Genomic DNA, 19,316 nt, shown 5'->3' with positions numbered 1-19,316 from the left:
TCTGGACGCGCAGGCTCAGCGGCCATGGCTCACGGGCCCAGCTGCTCCGCGGCATGTGGGATCTTCCCGGACCGGGGCACAAACCCGTGTCCCCTGCATCGGCAGGCGGACTCTCAACCACTGCGCCACCAGGGAAGCCCCTGACCATCTTTTAAGTTCACTAATCCTACCATACTGAGGATACATTCTGCTGTTAAATCCATGTAATATCAGGTATTAAACATTTCATGTCTGGAATGTTCATTGGATTCTTTCATGTAATTTCTAATCACCTATTTAAATACTCCCTTTTTCATATTTTGTCCGTTTCCTCTATTTTTATAAATATTCCAATCGTTGTTTTAAAGTCCTTGTCTGCTTACTCCTACCTTTGGATTATCTGTGGATCTACTTGTTTTTTCTCTTGATGAGCAGTCACATTTTTCTGCCTCCTTGCACGTCCCATAATTTTTAAAAATTGTATGCCAGACATTCTATATAGAAGAACCATCAAGACTGAAGTCAATGTTATTTTTCTCCTCAGGAGGGCTTGCCTCCTTGCTGGTAGATAGGGTGGGTATTGAGCTGAGCTAGGGTTAGGATGCCACTTTAATTAAATTCAGTGCCCCATAGTTTGAAATGTCAGCAGAATGAAACCTGTCATATGTTTCTTGTGGGCTCCTCTTTCTCAAAACTTGGTTTTTAAAGCATAGTAAGACTGAGAGGTTTTACCTTGTCTTTCCATCCCAGCCCTCTATCCTTCTGAGCTGCCCTAGTACTCAGCAAATGCCTTGTAGGGCAAACTGGTTATGCATTTGAGAACTCTTCTAGATTCCAATCTATCGTGCCATCCCAATGGCTGTCAAAAGGTCTGTTGGATTCTCTTTCCCCTTGTAGAGATGCCACTGTCTTTGGCAAACCCAATTCTCCATTGTCATGCTTGGAAAATGTCCCTGGGGAACACTCTTGCACTGCTGGTGGGAATGTGAATTGGTTCAGCCACTATGGAGAACAGTATGGAGGGTCCTTAAAAAACTACAAATAGAACTACCATATGACCCAGCAATCCCACTACTGGGCATATACCCTGAGAAAACCAAAATCCAAAAAGAGTCATGTACCAAAATGTTTATTGCAGCTCTATTTACAATAGCCCGGAGATGGAAACAACCTAAGTGCCCATCATCGGATGAATGGATAAAGAAGATGTGGCACATACATACAATGGAATATTACTCAGCCATAAAAAGAAACGAAATTGAGCTATTTGTAATGAGGTGGATAGACCTAGAGTCTGTCATACAGAGTGAAGTAAGTCAGAAAGAAAAAGACAAATACCGTATGCTAACATATATATGGAATTTAAGAAGAAAAAAAAATGTCATGAAGAACCCAGGGGTAAGACAGGAATAAAGACACAGACCTACTGGAGAACGGACTTGAGGATATGGGGAGGGGGAAGGGTGAGCTGAGACAGGGCGAGAGAGAGTCATGGACATATACACACTAACAAACGTAAGGTAGATAGCTAGTGGGAAGCAGCCGCATGGCACAGGGATATCGGCTCGGTGCTTTGCGACTGCCTGGAGGGGTGGGATAGGGAGGGTGGGAGGGAGGGAGAAGCCAGAGGGAAGAGATATGGGAACATATGTATATGTATAACTGATTCACTTTGTTATAAAGCAGAAACTAACACACCATTGTAAAGCAATTATACCCCAATAAAGATGTTAAAAAAAGAAAAGAAAATGTCCCTAGGGAAGAACATAGCCAGCTCACCTAGCAAGGGTTCTTTCTTTAGAATTTTAGTTAAGCTAGTCCTCATTGCATCCCAAAATCTCCAGTGTCTTCAAAGAAAAACAAATTATAATTTACTTGTTTATTTTTTCCATTATAGTGACTGCTCACTACTACCACGTCCCACCCAGAAATAGAGGCTTCACTGAGTTTTTAATTTTAATTGTTACATTTGGTTCTTTTTAAAACCATCAAAAATTCAAAGCTATTTTTAAACTATACTTATATTTTTCATTCTTTTATTTATTTCAACATATTAAACATCATTATGTTGTGTATCTAATAGTTCCAATAATTCAGTAGTTTTTGTAGATGTTTCTACTGTGTCTGCTGACTTTTGCTAATGGTGCTTCCTTTCCCGGTATTTTTCATGATTTGTGTGTGTGTGTGTTTATGTTCATTAGACCTATATTGGAATTATTCAAAGTCTTACTAAGTGTAAATTTTCCTGGCAGGATTTATGTTTGTTTGCATCAGACATGAGGGCACTACCAATTTTCACCTGCCTTAAATTAAAATTCTCAGCCTATGCAGTTGTTGGTTTTTGTTGGTCTTGGGTTTGGGGGAGTGGACAGGGGAATTTTATAAACGGTATTAATTCAGCCTTTAATCCTATGTAAAGTTAGGCTAGTGGCCATGAATTCTTAGGGAAGAGTCTTCCCTACCCTAAGTTAATGCCAAGACAAAAAAGTTTTCTTGCTGTTGGCCTCTGTGAGATTTCTTTTCTGCACCCCCTCCCGGTACGTACTCCTTCCTAGGTCCCAGCTTTATGCAGAAGGTCTCTGCTATAACTCCCCTTCACGAACTTTGTCTCCGTCCCGTCCCAAGCCACCTACCCCCTCCCCCAGGAATATCCAAGCAGTTGGCCACCCAGGAGTGTATATGTCCCAGCTTACTCATCTCTCTGAACTCATGTTCCCACATTACTCCTGGTCTCAGAGGAAATCTTTTTTGCACAGGCCAATTCATTATTGAAAAACATTTTATCTTTTATTTGTAGGTGTTTTATACCAGATACCCCTCGGGATCTCCAACCTAATTTCTAAAAATGGAAGCTCTATGTGCTTTCACTACATGGAGTCAGATTCTCCTACCTAGTGTACTATTGACTAGCTCATCTCTGCAAAGCCACTCTTCTGCCCCTGAGAGCACAATGGTGCAAGACCTGGAATAATCCTTTCAGACTCATACCTTATAAATGTGGTTTCTGCCCAGCAAGTGGTACTAGAAGTATGAAAGCTATAAGGCCACTTTTAACATGCCCAGTTTATCCAGAGTGTTATTCCATGCATAGGAATGATTTAGGCTTACTATGTTTTTTTATTCATGCACCCACCCTGATGCAGGTGTTGGCTGCATTTGACAAGTGGACAAACCAATGGTGGTTGCCAAGCACTACACAACCTATGGAAAAGCTGTAAGTGGAACCTCAGATGAATACTCTGTTTAACAGCTATGTTGTCTTTCGTTCTTTCCGGGCAAAAGACAACCTAGGCACATCAATTTAGCTTTTATGCCTCTTTACATAATGGATTTGCTTCTACCAAGTGGATAATTTATTCCTAAGGCATTAGGGGACTTATTCCACTAATCGTTAACTTAATAATTTCCGGTACTTTTAACTTATTCAGTAATAAGTTTTTGTTGACTGTTTTCTGGCCAGCATCCTAATCACTTGAAAGAAAACAGTCCCTGCCTTAGGACACACCTAAGGACAAATGGACCAATACTCTGGTTTCTCTTTAGATCACATAAATCTTTCACCTTTTTAAAACAAATGGATTTGACAACCATTTCAGAGTATCCTATGAGATGGAAAGTAATGGAGAAAGGGCGAGTGAGTATTTAATGTTAATCATATACTTCATACCGTATATAAATTAACATTTAATGTTTATTATGCCTCTCAAGGCCTGCATGATCTGCCTCTTTTCTACCTCATCTCAAAAAACTCTTTCCCTGGGCTTCCCTGGTGGCGTAGTGGTTGAGAGTCCGCCTGCCGATGCAGGGGACACGGGTTCATGCCCCGGTCCGGGAAGATCCCACATGCCGCGGAGCGGCTGGACCCATGAGCCATGGACACTGAGCCTGCACGTCTGGAGCCTGTGCTCCGCAACGGAAGAGGCCACAACAGTGAGAGGCCCGCGTACCGCTAAAAAGAAGGGAAAAAAACAAAGAAAAAAAAACAACAAAACTCTTTCCCTCACTCTCTATTCCTACAGGAACTGTTTCTCCGATACTCCCTATCAAGTAGTGTGGTAGAATGACTGCACAAATGGCTTCAATACTCTACTCCTCCCAGTATCCATACCCTTTGCAATGTGACTTTACAACAACTCCAATCAAGAGGTGAAGTCTATTTCCCCGCTCCTTGAAACTGAGCTGGCTTGCTTTGGCCAAGAGAGGTCTTATGTGTTTGCACACACCTCCCCTGACACCACTATTAGAACATACCTGGTGAGCTTGTTCAAGGATGAGAGACCACATGGAGCTAAGGGCAGTCTAGAACAGCCAACCACCAGCTGCTAACCCACCATCTGAATTAGATCCAAATCAGAACTCCCAACCAACCTAGGACTCAACATACAATGGGGATATTACTCCACTAGTTCAGGTCCCCCAGGATAGAGTCTCATATAAAATACCACACCTGTAATATCTGTTTTTTAAATGTCTACCTTCCCTGCTAGACTATAACCTCCACGAGGGCAGGAACCAGGTCTGTCTTGATCACAACTTTGTCCCCAGCATCTAGCACAGTGCTAGCTACAGTCAGTACTCCTTATTAGTTGATTAAATGTGTGTATCAGTGAATGTATGAGCGAATCTTCACACAATCCAACAGATGAGGAAAACTAAGGTTGGGAGGGCTTTAGTAACTTTTCTAAAGTCACCCACTAAGGAAGTAGCGAGGCTGAGACACAGTTCATACACTTGATATAATACAGTTCACACAGCTGTGAGGACTGGGTAACTCTAAAGCGGAATCTGCTAAGCCATCTAGATAAAGCCAGTAAGAACGACCTATAACCCAGGGTCTGCTGGATTATATTGCTACCAACCCTTCACTTTTGAAGTCACTGAAAGAAACCAGCTATGAGCTCCCAGGAAATGGCTCCACGTATCATTCCAGGAATAGTCCTGCCTTTCTTAATTTGGCTTTCATTCTGCCATGTATTTGTAGAGTAGTGGCATGGTGGCATCATGAAGCATAGTGGTTCAGTTTTCTCCTTTGTCAATGGAACTAATATTTATATTACCTACAACACAAGGTTGCTCTAAAAATTACATTAGCGTAGGCATGTAAGTAACTGGAGCAGCACCTGGCATGCAAGAAACTCTCAAGAAATGTTAACGAATAATATTACTTGCTACTATTTAGAAACAAGGACGTGGAAATGTAGCTTACTCTTTTCAGGGGTAATATAACTATCAGAACATCTTTGAGCCATATGAATGCTACATACTTTAAAACCTTGACATAACTCCCTGTTTGCCATAAAGGTCTTCACTGATGCCCATAACCTCTAGTGGTCTCTCCTGTCCTGGATTTTTGTCTGCTCTCCACAATTTCACATCCAATTATACTGTTCTTTAATATCATTTACACTATGGTTCAATGGTAGATTTTATCTCTGGCAGCACCTGCAATCATGCTGGGCACTGAACAGGAGGAGTTCCTATCTGGAGTCTGGGGAAGCATCCTTTCTCCCTCAACAATGTTTAAAGTTGACAGAGACTTGAAAACCTCCGTGCAAACACCCTCCTCCTCCCTCAAGCCAGGAAATGCTAATAAGCCTTTGGCAGTTGAGACGTGAGCTGGGAATTTCTCTATGAAACCTTCACTGAGAACTGTTAGCGTGATGGTGGTTATTTGCCTTGGATTGGATTTTCTCAGGAATTCAGCAGCAGGTGATTGAATGTTTGGCAAGAGTCTGGTGTGAAAATCAGCAACTGAAAACAGGCTACATTTGTGTTGCCTCACCCAGAATCATTTCTAAGAGCTACCACCACGTAAAGTATCTATCAGTTTTGCCATCCAGGGGATGAGATAACTGTTGGGTGGAAAAGTAACCACCTGAATAAAGCAGGCAGCTGGAAAAGGTAAAGAGAACTCGTGAAGCTTCTTGCAAAATGAAACAAGGCACTGTTAAAAATGCAAATTGCTGGGCCCTGCCCCAGACCTACGGCGGGGGGGGGGGGGGCTGGAATCTTCATATTTCCAAGCATCCCCTACGGACTCCAGTGCAGATGGTCTTCTGACTACATGCTGAGAAACGCTGATTTCAGCTTCCAGATTTGTGCCTACTGGGACTTCAGGAGGGTTGTCTCAGGTGAAGAGAATCAAGAAGGTAGTGCAAGAGTAAAGGGCCAGAGATAATAAGGGTCCAAATCAGAGGCAACCCCACTACCTACAGTTTAAGGCCCGCCCTGGAGCCAGCCATTTGCTACCCATTGCTCCCATCCCAATCACACTGTAACAGTCAGGACTTAAACAGGAGACAGAAACCATATAGTAATTTGAACAAGGAAAAAAAAATATTAAGTTACCTACAAGGGGAAAAAGAAAACTCTGATACACAGAAACAGCAGATATAGGGAGCAGCCACTACCTACCTCTATGTCGAGGCAGAACATGAAGGCAGGCACAAATCTGGAAGACTCCCACCCATCAGGAAGCACAGACCTGTGCTGTACTTTTTAAGTCGTCTGCTCCAGGTGAGGGTTTCACAGGGTTTTCAAGCAAAGGATGACCAGTCTCCTCAGACACAGGAGGGCAAGCTGCTTCCACTGCCAAGGGAGGCTCAGGGTGACTTGGATGTTCAAGATGGGCAATTTCACCTGGGTCCAAGCAGATGTTCCCTATTTCAAGTTTTGGGATCCCATTCCTTCCCAGATGATGTCTTAGCTTCACAAGAGATGTTAACAAGGCTGTAAATTCAACTAATTCAGCGCACAGAGAGGTGCCAATCACAGCAGGCCACCATGCACTGCAGAGCCAGCTGAGAGAAGCACTCTGGAGTGAGGGGAAAGAGCTCCTTCTCTCTAACATTTCTCCCTCTAATGTCCCTCCAGCATCCTCTACTGATGAAGCTTAACACCGAGCCAAATGGCAAGAGAGAAATGTTCTAGTATTGCAAGCGGAGCAGAGAAGTATGGGGCTGGGGCTGAGAATCAGTAGGCTGGTGACTGGTAACGCACCCCACCTTCATTGTCTCTCCCATGGTCTCTGCTACCACCCCCTAACAAAAACACAAATACTGCAAATAGAAATGAGGAAACCCAGGATGCCAACACCCATCAAGAACATCTTTCGAAAACTATATACTCACATGTATCTAGGGTGACCAACCATCTCAGTTTGCCCAGGGCCGTTCCAGCTTTAGCACTTAAAGTCCTGCATCCTGGGAAACCCCTCAGTCCCAGAAAAACCGGAACTATTTGTCACCCTACATGCCTCCCAAAGGTTTTCAAACATTGTGTGCATCAGAATCACCTTGGGCACTTGGTAAAAATACAGGTGACTCTGTTAAAACTGTTAAAGGTGATGCAGTTATTTTGGGTGCAAGCAGACCATGGATTGATTTTTAAGAAATGTTCTACTTGGAGGACAATCCAGGACTTCTTTGTTCCCGTTCCAAAACCATAATCATTGAAAAGAAAGAAATGACATCCTTTGGAAGATACATACAAGGTTCCTGAACCAGAAGCAGACACTGACAAATTATTAGTTGATAGTAACAACAACATAGGGTCATTGATGGGGTATACTGAGCTTCTTGCAGGTAAGCATTATATAATACAAGGTTTATTTTAAAGACTTTCACAGAATAACTTGCACGGACATAGTTAATTTAGTGCTACTTTTGCTATTTTCACACTGTAAGGTACATGATTTACCATGGCCACTTTAAAGATGTTTCTCAAGAACTCAGATGGGTTGAAGAGAAGACACTCTTAACATTTACTGAGTTTCTACTGCGTTCCAGGCATTGTGCTAAATTCTTTAAATATATTATCTCATTTAATCCTCCCAACAGAAGCTGTGCCCATTTTATAAAGAAGCAGGGTACGCGACCTAGATTATACACCTAGTAAATGATGGTGTATAGACGGAAACCCAGGTCTCTTCTCTCACGCAAAATTTGTTAGCACTGTAGAGCCATAACGAATAAGGGCGTGGTCCCATGCCCTGGTCTAAGTGCTATGATCGAGGTATGCACAGGCTGCAGTGGCAACACAATGGAGGTGCATCTTAGACTCTGAATGGCTTTCGGGATAAAAGTCAAATCCTTTTGCTCAGTACATCAGGACCAGGTTCCCCCAACGCCTTCGCCCTTCTGCCAGGCCCGCTGGGTCTCAGTCGCTCTTTCCGCACAGACCAAAGAAGCGTGCTCTTGGACGTCTCTAGTTAGGGGTGTGCGGGGAATGTCCAGAGGAACGTCGGCCTAGTTAATACGTCTTCATTCCCACCTTCGCCATATCCCGGCCCCGCACGGGGCTCCACCGCACGCTCAATCTCTGTGCTCCCCTCGAACCCCGGCCCTACCGTCTGCACCTTCAGCGAGTCGGCCCTCCAGGCGCGGGGAACGCAGACCTGCCCGGATTCCAGGAGGTGGCGCCGGAAGCGGCGGCCGCGGCACGTGACGTCAGAGGAAGTGCCTGACGCCGCGGCCTGTGGTTGAGAGTTGCTGGAGTCGGTATCCGGCGCTCAAGGTTCGCCGGACCGCGGGCGGCGGAGCAGGCCGGGGGCAGCGGAGTTTACTTTAGGACGAGCGGCTTTGAACCTCTGCGCCCGTCTCCGCCGGCAGGTGAGGGCTCCAGGCCTATCGCTGGGTGCCCGGGGCTGCGAGTGTGGGGACCGCCCTGAGGTCCCTTCCCGAGCGACCTCCGGGACCTCGTTCAGGGCCTCCCAGGAAAGAAGGGTCTAAAATAGAGAAAGTTGCTAACCCTTATCGACAGGACTAGGCTCTCTTACCTTCGAGGAGCGCTTAACCCGCACTTGGACCGTGAGAGAAGTATTGGTTCTTCTGTTTACAGAGGAAGAAACAGGCTCAGAAATTTAAGTCGTTTGCCTCAGGCCATGCAGCTGGGAAGTGTCAGATCTGGCTGGCGCCAGAACCCTTGCTGTTTGCACTGCAGCAGGGTTCTCACACTTAATTCGAGTAAAGAATCTCAGCATGGAAGGTGGGGTTAGTTAACAGTGTCTGGGACTGCAGATTCAGTAGGTCTGGGATGGGGTTCTGGAATCTGTATTTTCAACAGCCGTACTGTGCATATAATAGTAACACATCGCTCCCCTGTGAACATAGCAAGAACGGTAGCTAATTGTTGTGTTAAGGTTTTAAGGCCTCACTTGAGAGAAAATGTCACATGAGGGCTTACTCTGCAAATCATGTGAGACTGGAGAGTTGGTATTTGGTTCTGCCATTAACTTTTTGGGCAGATGGCAGCCTCTGTCCTCTCCCCACCTATTAAATAAGAAGACTTACAGACTTATCATTTGGGGGAATTTGTTAAACATACAGATTCCCGGGACCAGCTTTATTCTACTGAATCAGAAGGTCTGGAGGTGGAGCTGGGAATCTGCAGGCTAAATAAGCTATCAAGTGAGCCTGTTACCTTTGAGAACTTGAGATGGAAATGGATTATAGGGTTGGAATACTCTCCCCCCTTCCCATTTTTGTTTTTTTGTAGCTGTGCATGCTCCTGTATTTGCTGTGGGCTAGACTTTTATTGGCAAAAATGTCAAATTAGTATTACTGGCCATGACGAGGTGGATTTTTTACTTAGCTGAAGACTGGAACATAATAAAATTTGAATGTTAGTCTACCTACTGTTGATTTCCTGAGTGACACTGGGTGAGCCACTTAACTTTGTGGGCCTTACATACCTGTTTATCATCATCTCCTACAATGCTTGTTATAAAGACAAACACCTGTATCCATCCTACATCACATCCTGAGACAGGCCATAGGTGTTTTTAACAAGCTTCCGTGGAAGTTTGATGCAGTCTGTGATAATGGAATATGGCAATGCCCTGGGAGACTGTGTCTTAGCCTATTTCTGAATGTTCATAGGTGGAGTATTACAGTTTCTCTGTGTTCTGCTCTTGGGGGACTAATAAGAGTAATGTGGTTTTTGATAGGTCCTGGTTTTAGAATTTCTTAACATCTCCTTTCTTGCGAATGAAGTGAAAGTACTGTGATAACATAAACATTAAAAGACAAACATTGCAAAAGATAAACATTAAAAGCAGCATCCCCAAGTGACTTAGTAGGCTCCTTGACTGAGATGTTGTGATGTCAGGAGTTGATTTCACGTAGAAGCTCTGATTGCTATTGAACCATCTCGTCTGCTTGAAAGGATTATAATTACCCCTTGATAGTCCAAGCTCTCACAACCCCAACTAAAACATCTTTTTTTTTTTTTTCTTTAAACAGATACCATTGTGTAGTTTGAATCAGGAATGAAATATTCTGAAAGCTGAGAGCAGAAACCTTCTTGATCAACATGGAGGACAAAAGACGGCGAGCCCGAGTGCAGGGAGCCTGGGCTGGCCCTGCTAAGAGCCAGGCCATTGCTCAGCCAGGCAAGAACCTGTGGGGATCTCGTGTGTGTGTGTGTGTGTGTGTGTGTGTGTGTGGACAAGTATCATCCTATTTTATATATATCCTTTTGGTTTATAGTGGACTTCCATTTCAATTGATGTTAAGGTTTGAGTCTCTTCTCTCTCTTGCTTCAGCTCCCACTGCTGAGAACCATCTCCAACAGAGACCTGGCCAAACCTGGATGAACAAGGAGCATCGTCTGTCTGACAGACAGTTTGTGTTCAAAGAACCCCAGGAGGTAAATTCTTGTTTCTTCTTCAACAGTAACAAAGATTTATTTATAAAAGCAACAGTCACATAGTAGACACTCAAATAAATAGTGACAGAATAAACTCACTAATAAAAAGAGAGTTGAAAGTATTATAATAATAATGAAATATGGAGTATCAGTTTCTTAGTATGTCTGAGGATTCTTTGTAGTCTTCCCCCAATTTGTAGGCATATATAGTTCCCATTTTTTTTGGCAAGGACGTGTACCATGACTAGAGGTTAGAGGTTATACCATGACTAGAGCTTGCATTAGTTATCTAAGTTCTAATGGTCCTAAAAATTGCTAGTATAACACATATCTCTGGAATTGGATTGAAATTTCAGCTACTACAATGCCTGATCTTTTTAGCTTTTTCTTCCACTGGGAAGGATGTAAGAAAGGGTGAAGAGTCACTTTTTAATAACATGGGGAAAAAGAGCTAAGAATCAGGCATTTTGCTGTAGTAATAATTATATAAGTAATATTAAAACCCCTTATTTCCTAGTATATCTTCTATTTTAAAAAATCCCTTGGAAAGATGGTTTTTCCAGAGCTGCTGACTGCTAGGAAAATGTATTAATTCTAATTTTGTCATCTTTTACTGCCCACTAGTAACTGTGACGTAGTTCTAAGAAGAATAGAAACAAGAGTTTCTGGTGGGATAGTGAGAGCTTAGGATAAAAAAGGGAGAGGTTTAAACCTGATTTATTTTGACTAGAAATGAGAGGATACAGTAATCCTGCAAGTAAGCCTTCCTGAGGATTAGGAATCATTCAGAAATCAGACCTGGCTTTTTCCTTGCAGGTGGTACGCAGAGCCCCAGAGCCACAAGTGATCGAGTAAGTAAATTGCTGCCCTCCTGTAACTATTGCCCACAGTGAAAGGGAGAGTCCAGGATCTTTCCCTCACCCTGGTTTTTCCATCTGGAAAAGATAATGGCCAATGTGTGTAAATTTTAGGCTGGGATACTCCTGTCTCAGATGTCTTTAAACTTGGTCTTTTGAGAAGCCTTTCTGAATTTGCAGATGGTGTGGGAAATGCAACCAGATATCTGTACATTAAACTCTTGGCTCTGGTGTAGATTTCCAGACCCTATTTCACTAATATGTCTGCAGATAGTAGTTAAAACATCTCCTAGGTAAAGACAGAGAGGGATTTTTTCCTGAGTCATTGAAACATGGCTCTTTGAAAAACCTGTAAGTATCATTTTACTAGCAATGCTTAAGAAAACTGCTAGAAATTTAGATGCTCTTACAGTTCATTTCTTAAAACCACATAACTCTTCCAGAGCAATTAAATGATAGTAAACATTTCTCTTATAGTGATATGTGTCTAAAATACTCTTTTCCAAAATGATGAAAGATGCTTTGATTCCTCTTTTCCTGCTTCTCAGTTTCCATCTGATGCAGATAAATTATCAGTAGAAAGCATCCTTTTATTTTAGCAAATTAGCATTATGTGTATGCTATTGCTCGTGAACAACTGTTAAGCTGTTTGGCTGTTTGCAGATTGACTTGTATATCTTAAAAAAATTTAAAATGAACACAGATGTCATCATACTTTCAAAGAGGGTATGTAGTTGTGGCCTTGCCATTAGTTAGATATGGTAACTTACCTAGTCCTTAGGTAAGTTATTGCTCTCTCTCTGGACTTTTGTTTCCTTGTCTGTAGTATTAAGGGTTTGGACTGTATAATCACTTAAGACCCAGTATGGTAGCTCTAACAGTCTTTGTTTTGCAAACACAAATGTGATACTGCCTCCATTTGGTGGTAAAAAGAAGAAACAAAACCATGAAACCTGTTACAGATAGGACATTCAGGTTGAAAAAATGGACAATTGTGAATTTCCAAGTCAGAAGAAAATGACAGTACTCATTCCTCGTTGACCATAGGGTTTGTTAATTCTGTTTATCTGAAGTTAACTATGCTAGAATTTTTTTTTTGGCCTCATTGGGTCTTCGATGCTGCGCACGGGCTTTCTCTAGTTGTGGCGAGAGGGGACTATTTTTCATTGCGGTGCATGGGCTTCTTACTGCGGTGGCTTCTCTCGTTGTGGAGCACGGACTCTAGGCACGTGGGCTTCAGTAGTTGTGGCTCACGGGCCCTAGAGGGCAAGCTCAGTAGTTGTGGCGCACGGGCTTAGTTGCTCCGTGGCATGTGGGATCTTCCCGGATCAGGGATTGATCCCGTGTCCCCTGCATTGGCAGGCGGATTCTTGACCACCGTGCCAGGAAGTGGAAGGGAATCTAGGGAAGTCTCTAGATTTTTTTTTTTTTTAATAGCCAGAAATGTCCCTCACATTTGAAGTGAGTGTTTCTAAATGTGGCCCAAAATATATCACACTGAAATATTATATTCACACTCTAGGAAGCTTTATAGGCAGCTCATTTTGAAATGTGCTAAATGTTTACGATAATAACTCTGCCTACATTTTGGCTCAGAGCGGCTCACACATCTACCTAAGAGCCCAGCTCAAAGATCATGAACTGCTAACTCACGTGGAAAAGGGTGATGGAAATACTGTCCCTTTATGTTATTCTCTATAACTTATCTCTGTGAGAAGAATCTGACACAGTTATCTTGACAGAGGTACCTCTCCAGTCTGGGTCACTTTTCTCACCATGGTGGGTTATAGACCTCACTGCCCTGCCCATCTGTAACAGCTTTGTACTGTTGCACATTTGATGAAGTTCAGTAAGCTTTTTACTGCCCATCTGTTATGTGCCAGGCACTAGGAAACAGAAAAATAACCCATTCCAGCCCTTCAGGAGCCCACAGTCTAGTAAATGAAATAGACATGTAGTCAGATAAGGTGTAATCCTGGATATCTTGGAAGTGTAGACTTGTAGGTAATGTGGTGTGGTGACAGAGGATGAGATAGCTAACAGTATTTGCCTGGATTACAGGTCAGGAAAGGTTTAGAGAAGGTGATGCTGAGCTGAGATTTTGAAGGATGAATTAGAATTTTCCGCTGGACCAAAGCTGGGGGTGGTGGATTGGGGGTGCTAGATGGCGGGGAGGCATGCCAGCATGTAGAAAAGCATGGGGTTAGACACGTGGTGTATTCAGAAGATTCCCAGCAGTAATTACCGTGGAAGCTGATGCGTCTGTGGGAACTGTCAGGAGGTGGAGCTAGCTCATGGGGACCTTGTACTTGCTTCTGTTCAATGTATCTCTATTCCAGAGTCTCCAAGGGGGTACTCTATTTGCCACCCCTTTGTGTGATAGATTCCTGCACCGCATCAGCCTGAATTATGGGTGAAATGTAAAGGGATATAAAGCACTAGAATTTATATTGTCTTGGTTTTTGCCTCCATGGCCTGATTTTGTCAGGACTCCAATCCCAGTGCCATTAATGATTACCACACTGTTGCCCCTTACCTAAGTGTTAGAAGAAGGTGGGGCTGTACTTCCCTCGTAGTGCGCCTTCGTCGTGAAGTGATTTTGGTGAGCTAGGACTTTGTGAACTCTGCAGGACAACCCTTCCTTCTGCTACGTGCAGTATATTGCTTTGCTTGACACTAACAAGTCTTTGTTTTCTTTGTTTCTTTAGTAAAGAGGGTGTGTATGAAATCAGCCTGTCACCCACAGGCGTATCTAGGTAAGTGAATCCTCACTAGAAAGGGACTATAATTATCACTGAGTTATAGTCTCTTAAAATATTCTACTCCCTTGATTAAAGTAATTAATGTGGTAATATCTCCTTTTATACTAGCTTCAAAACATTTTCAAAGCCTCTCAGGTATAGTAGCTTACTTTTCCAGTTTTTCAGGTGAGGAAATGAGGTCCAGGGAGATTGAGTACTTTTTCGTAGGCTACAGAGTAATTTGATATTAGAGTTGGGTCTGGCCTCAACTTCTGTGCTGTTTGTGTTACATTATTATTATTATTGTTAGATTACATTGTATGTATTGGGTTGGCAAAAAGATTGTTCGGTTAGTGCATACGTTGTTCAATAAAGTTCTTGGTGAAAGTGGAAAATGTGTCTTTTATTTTTATTTAAAACTGAACGAACTTTTTGGCCAATCGAATATTATTACATATTATGTTAATCATACATTATTATATATAATATATATTAAGTTATGTCATATTGCTATATAAAGGTAGATTTCAATAAAATTAAAGCATATATGATTTAGGGTATATTAGGCATTAGTCATTGTTTCAGAACATTTTGAAAGCATCACCTTAATGCATGTCACTATAAAATAATGAGACATTTAAATAAATCAGAACTTATCTATCTAAATGAATTGCTTAGAAAGAGTTGCTGTTGGACTTGGAAGCCTCTATAATTAGTCCGCTGGCACTGCTATTGTTATAGCCTTTTTCAGAACTTCCCTTTTAAAGCAAGTTTAATAGTCACACAAGAAAACCAGTTGCATTATTTTGGTCACATCTCATTGTTAACCTGGTATGGCTTCAGGTGAGCTTTGGCTCTTTCATTTCACAATATGTGTAAGCCAAATCATTAGGCTGTACACTGGAAACTTACGCAGTGCTGTATGTCCATTATATCTTAGTAAAACTGGAAAAAGTAATAATTCAGATCCAAACATCTTAAATTGGACAACAGGTTAAAATTAATTAATAAATTACTTGTTAAAAAAAAAATGTACCTTTAAAGAGTGAAAATTTACTACCAACAAGGCTGTTGAAGAGAGTGTTCCATGGGCTTTCAGAACATTTCTTAAGAAAGGTATCCAAAAAAGCCAAATGCATTGTTAAAATGAAATAGTATATTAGGGACACAGAAATCAAAACCACAATGAAATACCACTTTATATTCACTAGAATTTCCATAATCAAAAAGACAATAATAAGTTTTATTATAAATGAGGATGTGGAAAAATTAGAGCCTTCCTGTATTGCTGGTGGGAATGTAAGATAGTACAACCCTTTTAGAAAAAAGTTTGATGGTTTCTTAAAAAGTTAAGCATACATTTACCATATGACCCAGCAACTTCACTCCTAGGTGTCTTACCCAAGAGAAATGAAAACATACATCCACACAAAAACTTGCATGTGAATGTCCATAGCAGCGTTCATAGTAGGCAAAAGTAGAAACAACTCAAATGTCCATCCGTTGGTGAATGGATAAAGAAAATGCAGTATGTCTATATAATGAAACATTTTATTCTACCGTAAAAAGAAATGTTCTGATAATGTGCTACAACATGGATAAACCTTGAAGACATTATTCTTTGTTGAATTTTACAGCATGTAAATTATACCTCAATAAAGCTGTTTAAAGGAGAAAAAAAAAAAGATAGCCAAAACAACTTTGAGCTGGCTTGGCACTGTTGAAATAAGTGTATATTCAATGAGAGAAAGAACCCTCATTTGGATATGTTTATTTTGATAGTTATAAATGATTGCTTTCCCTACAATTAGCATAGTCTTAGAAGACTACCAATTGTTAAAGTAACACAGGGCCAAGCATTTTATTAGTTATTCTACATTTCACAGTGATGCTATAAGGTGGAGAGCATCTTTGTGTTACAGATGAGAAAAACCAAGGTTCAGAGAGGTTAAGTAACTTGTCCAGGGTTTCACAGCTAAGCAGTGCTTGGGTAATATTTGAACCATAGCTATGAAAGCTGTCATGTACCTCTTTATCCTTCATTGCCTCTTTTATTTGTCTTAACTTGAAAGAGGTTTATTTTACATCTGGAGCATCGTGATCTGGGTGATATTAAGCTCTGGAGGTGTGGTAAGATGATTTCATCTCCCCACGAAAGGAAGCATCATCCAGATTAATTTATTCTGCTAATGATTAGAGTCTAACTCATCTTTTTCTGTGTTCTTTAGTTAATAACTGTTCTTTCTGCATCAAGGGTGTGTTTGTATCCTGGCTTTGTTGACTTAAAAGAAGCCGACTCAGTATTTGAACAGCTTTGTCAGGATGTTCCCTGGAAACAGAGGACTGGCATCAGAGAGGGTAAGTAGATCTCTGAGATCACAGTTGTTGATGTTTGGTCTTCCTTTCCGGAATGTATTCCAATACCGTTGCTTCTTTGCACCGTTGCTTCTTTGCACCACAGCCAGATTTAAACAGAGATTCAAAACCTGACTGGAAGCCTCAGGATGAGTGAGACTTAGCCTGTCAAAGGGGACAGAGAAGGGTCTACCTGGCAGAAGAAACAGCAAGTGGTTCTCAGAACATGGCAGAAGGTGGGCGTTCAGGGAAGCAAAGGACGTTTGGTTTGACTGAACTGTGGTTGATATGCTTATCTCCTTTTGTGTTTGTTCACTATTTATTACTGCAAATGGTGCCAGCTTTCCTCTTTCTTCATAGAAACTTCCAGAACTTTTTTCCTGATTCTATTTGGCATATATTCTTTTGTGATCCTTTTTATCAGCTTTTTATTCTCATTTTAGTTTCACTAGAAGAGTCCAGTCTCCCTTAGCTTCAGCATCTGTAGTGTTCTACTGAGCTTGTTGAGATTACCTGACTTGGAACAGGCTCCTCTGTGGTCATCCACAAGCAACAGTACCTGCTATACCAGAGGCGGTCACTGGGGAGTGCCTGTGCTCTAGCATAGAATTTCCTTTGTGGCACATTGAGTGAATTTAAATTTTCTGTGGAGAAAGAGGCAAAGTATACTGGCATCATTTTTGTAACTCAGGTGTCAGAATGAGAGTCAGCTCTTTCAGGGCAGCCTTCTAATTCCCAGCAGTTTCTACAGCAGGGCTTTTGGTGACGGACTTGGCTTTGATTGCTGGCTCTGTCTTTCAAAATAATTGTTAATTTTAAACAAATTACAGTTAAATAATTTTCTGATTTTCTGATCTGTAAAATAGAGTGAATAATAATATTGATACCTATCTTACATGGTTGTTGTGATAATTAAATGAGATAGTGCATGATAAGTACTTAACAGAATGCCTGCTACATAGTAAGCCTTCAGTGAATGTTAGCTGCTTTTATTATTGTTGTTTTTATTGTTGTAGTGGTTGAAATCAGTTGTAGGAAAAATAGCAGATCTATGGGTAACTCCCTCTCTAAATAAATTGGACATCAAAACCTTCTGACTAAAATTAGCTACATGCTATGATTGGTCAGAGCACTTTTTTCTTCATTTGGAATCAAAAGGGCTTACACAAGGGTGGCACATGGGTGAACAGTTTGTCTTGTTTTTTGTATGGACGTTGGTGCCACAAGTTCCTACCTACAAGGATTCAGACTCCATAGCCTGCATTTTAGACCCTCCCTAATCTGCGCTGTGTCTCCTTCACTCTTGTTTATGTCATCACTGACACAAATAAGTCACACACATTCTCACCTCAGAGCTTCACCCATACTGTTTCTGCCAGTGTACCTTCTCTTGTCGTCCTCCTTTTAGCTGTCACCATTCTACTCCTGAAATCCCACGCCCTCTGTGAAGGTGGAACCTTGGGTCAGGGCCCGTCCTTACTCTTCCTTTGTATTTCTCATAGCTTCTTATACATTGCAAGGCATGGTGTTGGCACTCAGTAGGTACACTTTAAATAGCATCAAACCATTTCAAAGGCCCTGTATTTTCTTTCTTAGATGTAACTTACCAGCAACCAAGACTTACAGCATGGTATGGAGAACTTCCTTACACTTATTCAAGAATCACTTTGGAACCAAATCCTCACGTATGTTGGAATGTTGTTGTTGGTTTGGTTTTATAGATTGTATACTATAAATGTAGAGTACTATAAAATAACAGTAAGAGCTTGCAGAGCTGCATGGTGATTCCTAGTTCAAAAACTCCTCTGGGTTCACACGCTGAGTTTTTGGGCTTATTACACTTGATGTGCTTTTGATCCATAGATAAAGACAGAGGATGAGAAAAAAACTGGAACTAGAGTGAACTAGAACCAGACTCTAGGATTTCAGAGAAATGAATCGTTTATTTTCCTAATCTCCCCTTCCCCAGGCTTTTCCGGCCGTAGCCCTCTGTGTGCCTCCTGATACATATTTGCTGTGGGGTCTAAGCCTTATGACTGACCAGTGAGGTCAGAATGTTTCTTCCCACTTCTCAGGCTCTTTTGCCATTTGTGAAAAAATCCGTGCTTTTCTTGTTGACTTTGCATTCATTCTGTGGTTGCAGTTCTCATACTTCTAACTTACCATTGCTTTGGCTTGTCTCTGCTGCTTCTTTTGTTTTTAAAAATTTCCATGACAGACAGAGAGATTCTAGTATATAAATTAAGCTTGCCCAGATGATGGAATTAAGATCCAAGAAACAGCACTCTGTTTAGTCCCTGGAATCTTGCCTTTGGCAAATAATATTATGTTTTTATTGAAAGAGACTTTGAAGAAAATGGAGTTTTGCTTATGGCATTGGAATAAAGAGAAATATGACACATTTAGAGCGTCTAGTAATTTGTTATCATAAACTACCATTTTACTAAAATGTTCAGGGATAAAATATTGACTGAAGGGAACATGGCTTTTTCACATAAAGAGATAGCTGTATGCTCTGGTTTCTACAGCTGCATTTAGAATGTGATCCGGGGAAGCATTGAGACCCTCTATATCTGAAGTTGACTTGGAAACGTGAAGAGAATCGAATTAGGCCAATCCAGCATAGACTGCTGGCCGTGTTTCTGTCAGAATTAGTTTATCTTCTTGTCAACAGTCATAGCAGAGAAGCTGAGGATTAAACAGCCTGTGGGGAAGAAGTTCTTATTCATTCTAGTTA

The 19,316-nt window shown here is 41.6% G+C and overlaps 2 protein-coding genes across 6 annotated transcripts in view; both read left to right on the top strand.

The window, feature by feature from the left end:
• The window catches only part of HSD17B12 (hydroxysteroid 17-beta dehydrogenase 12), a 172,877-nt gene extending 169,665 nt beyond the window's left edge, over positions 1-3,212 (top strand). Inside the window, exon 10 of the mRNA XM_049713177.1 lies at positions 3,123-3,212. Coding sequence (XP_049569134.1) covers positions 3,123-3,197 — 75 coding nt within the window. The 3' untranslated portion in view covers positions 3,198-3,212. The remainder of the gene's footprint in view (positions 1-3,122) is intronic.
• A 5,209-nt stretch (positions 3,213-8,421) lies between these two features.
• Positions 8,422-19,316, top strand: part of ALKBH3 (alkB homolog 3, alpha-ketoglutarate dependent dioxygenase) — a 69,118-nt gene continuing 58,223 nt past the window's right edge. For 3 of the 5 annotated variants that reach the window (XM_033411081.2, XM_033411072.2, XM_049713178.1), the window contains exons 1-7: positions 8,422-8,588; positions 10,221-10,369; positions 10,523-10,626; positions 11,443-11,477; positions 14,192-14,239; positions 16,479-16,582; positions 18,176-18,264. In XM_033411081.2, coding sequence (XP_033266972.1) covers positions 10,291-10,369; positions 10,523-10,626; positions 11,443-11,477; positions 14,192-14,239; positions 16,479-16,582; positions 18,176-18,264 — 459 coding nt within the window. In that variant the 5' untranslated portion in view covers positions 8,422-8,588; positions 10,221-10,290. The remainder of the gene's footprint in view (positions 8,589-10,220; positions 10,370-10,522; positions 10,627-11,442; positions 11,478-14,191; positions 14,240-16,478; positions 16,583-18,175; positions 18,265-19,316) is intronic. The other 2 variants (XR_004478614.2, XM_004264027.4) reach the window with 2 other exon arrangements.

This window comes from Orcinus orca, chromosome 8 (genome assembly GCF_937001465.1).
Source record: "Orcinus orca chromosome 8, mOrcOrc1.1, whole genome shotgun sequence".
Taxonomy (NCBI): Eukaryota; Metazoa; Chordata; class Mammalia; order Artiodactyla; family Delphinidae; genus Orcinus; species Orcinus orca.
The sequence above is the reverse complement of the archived record's forward strand: the minus strand, read 5'-3'. Positions and strand labels throughout refer to the sequence as shown.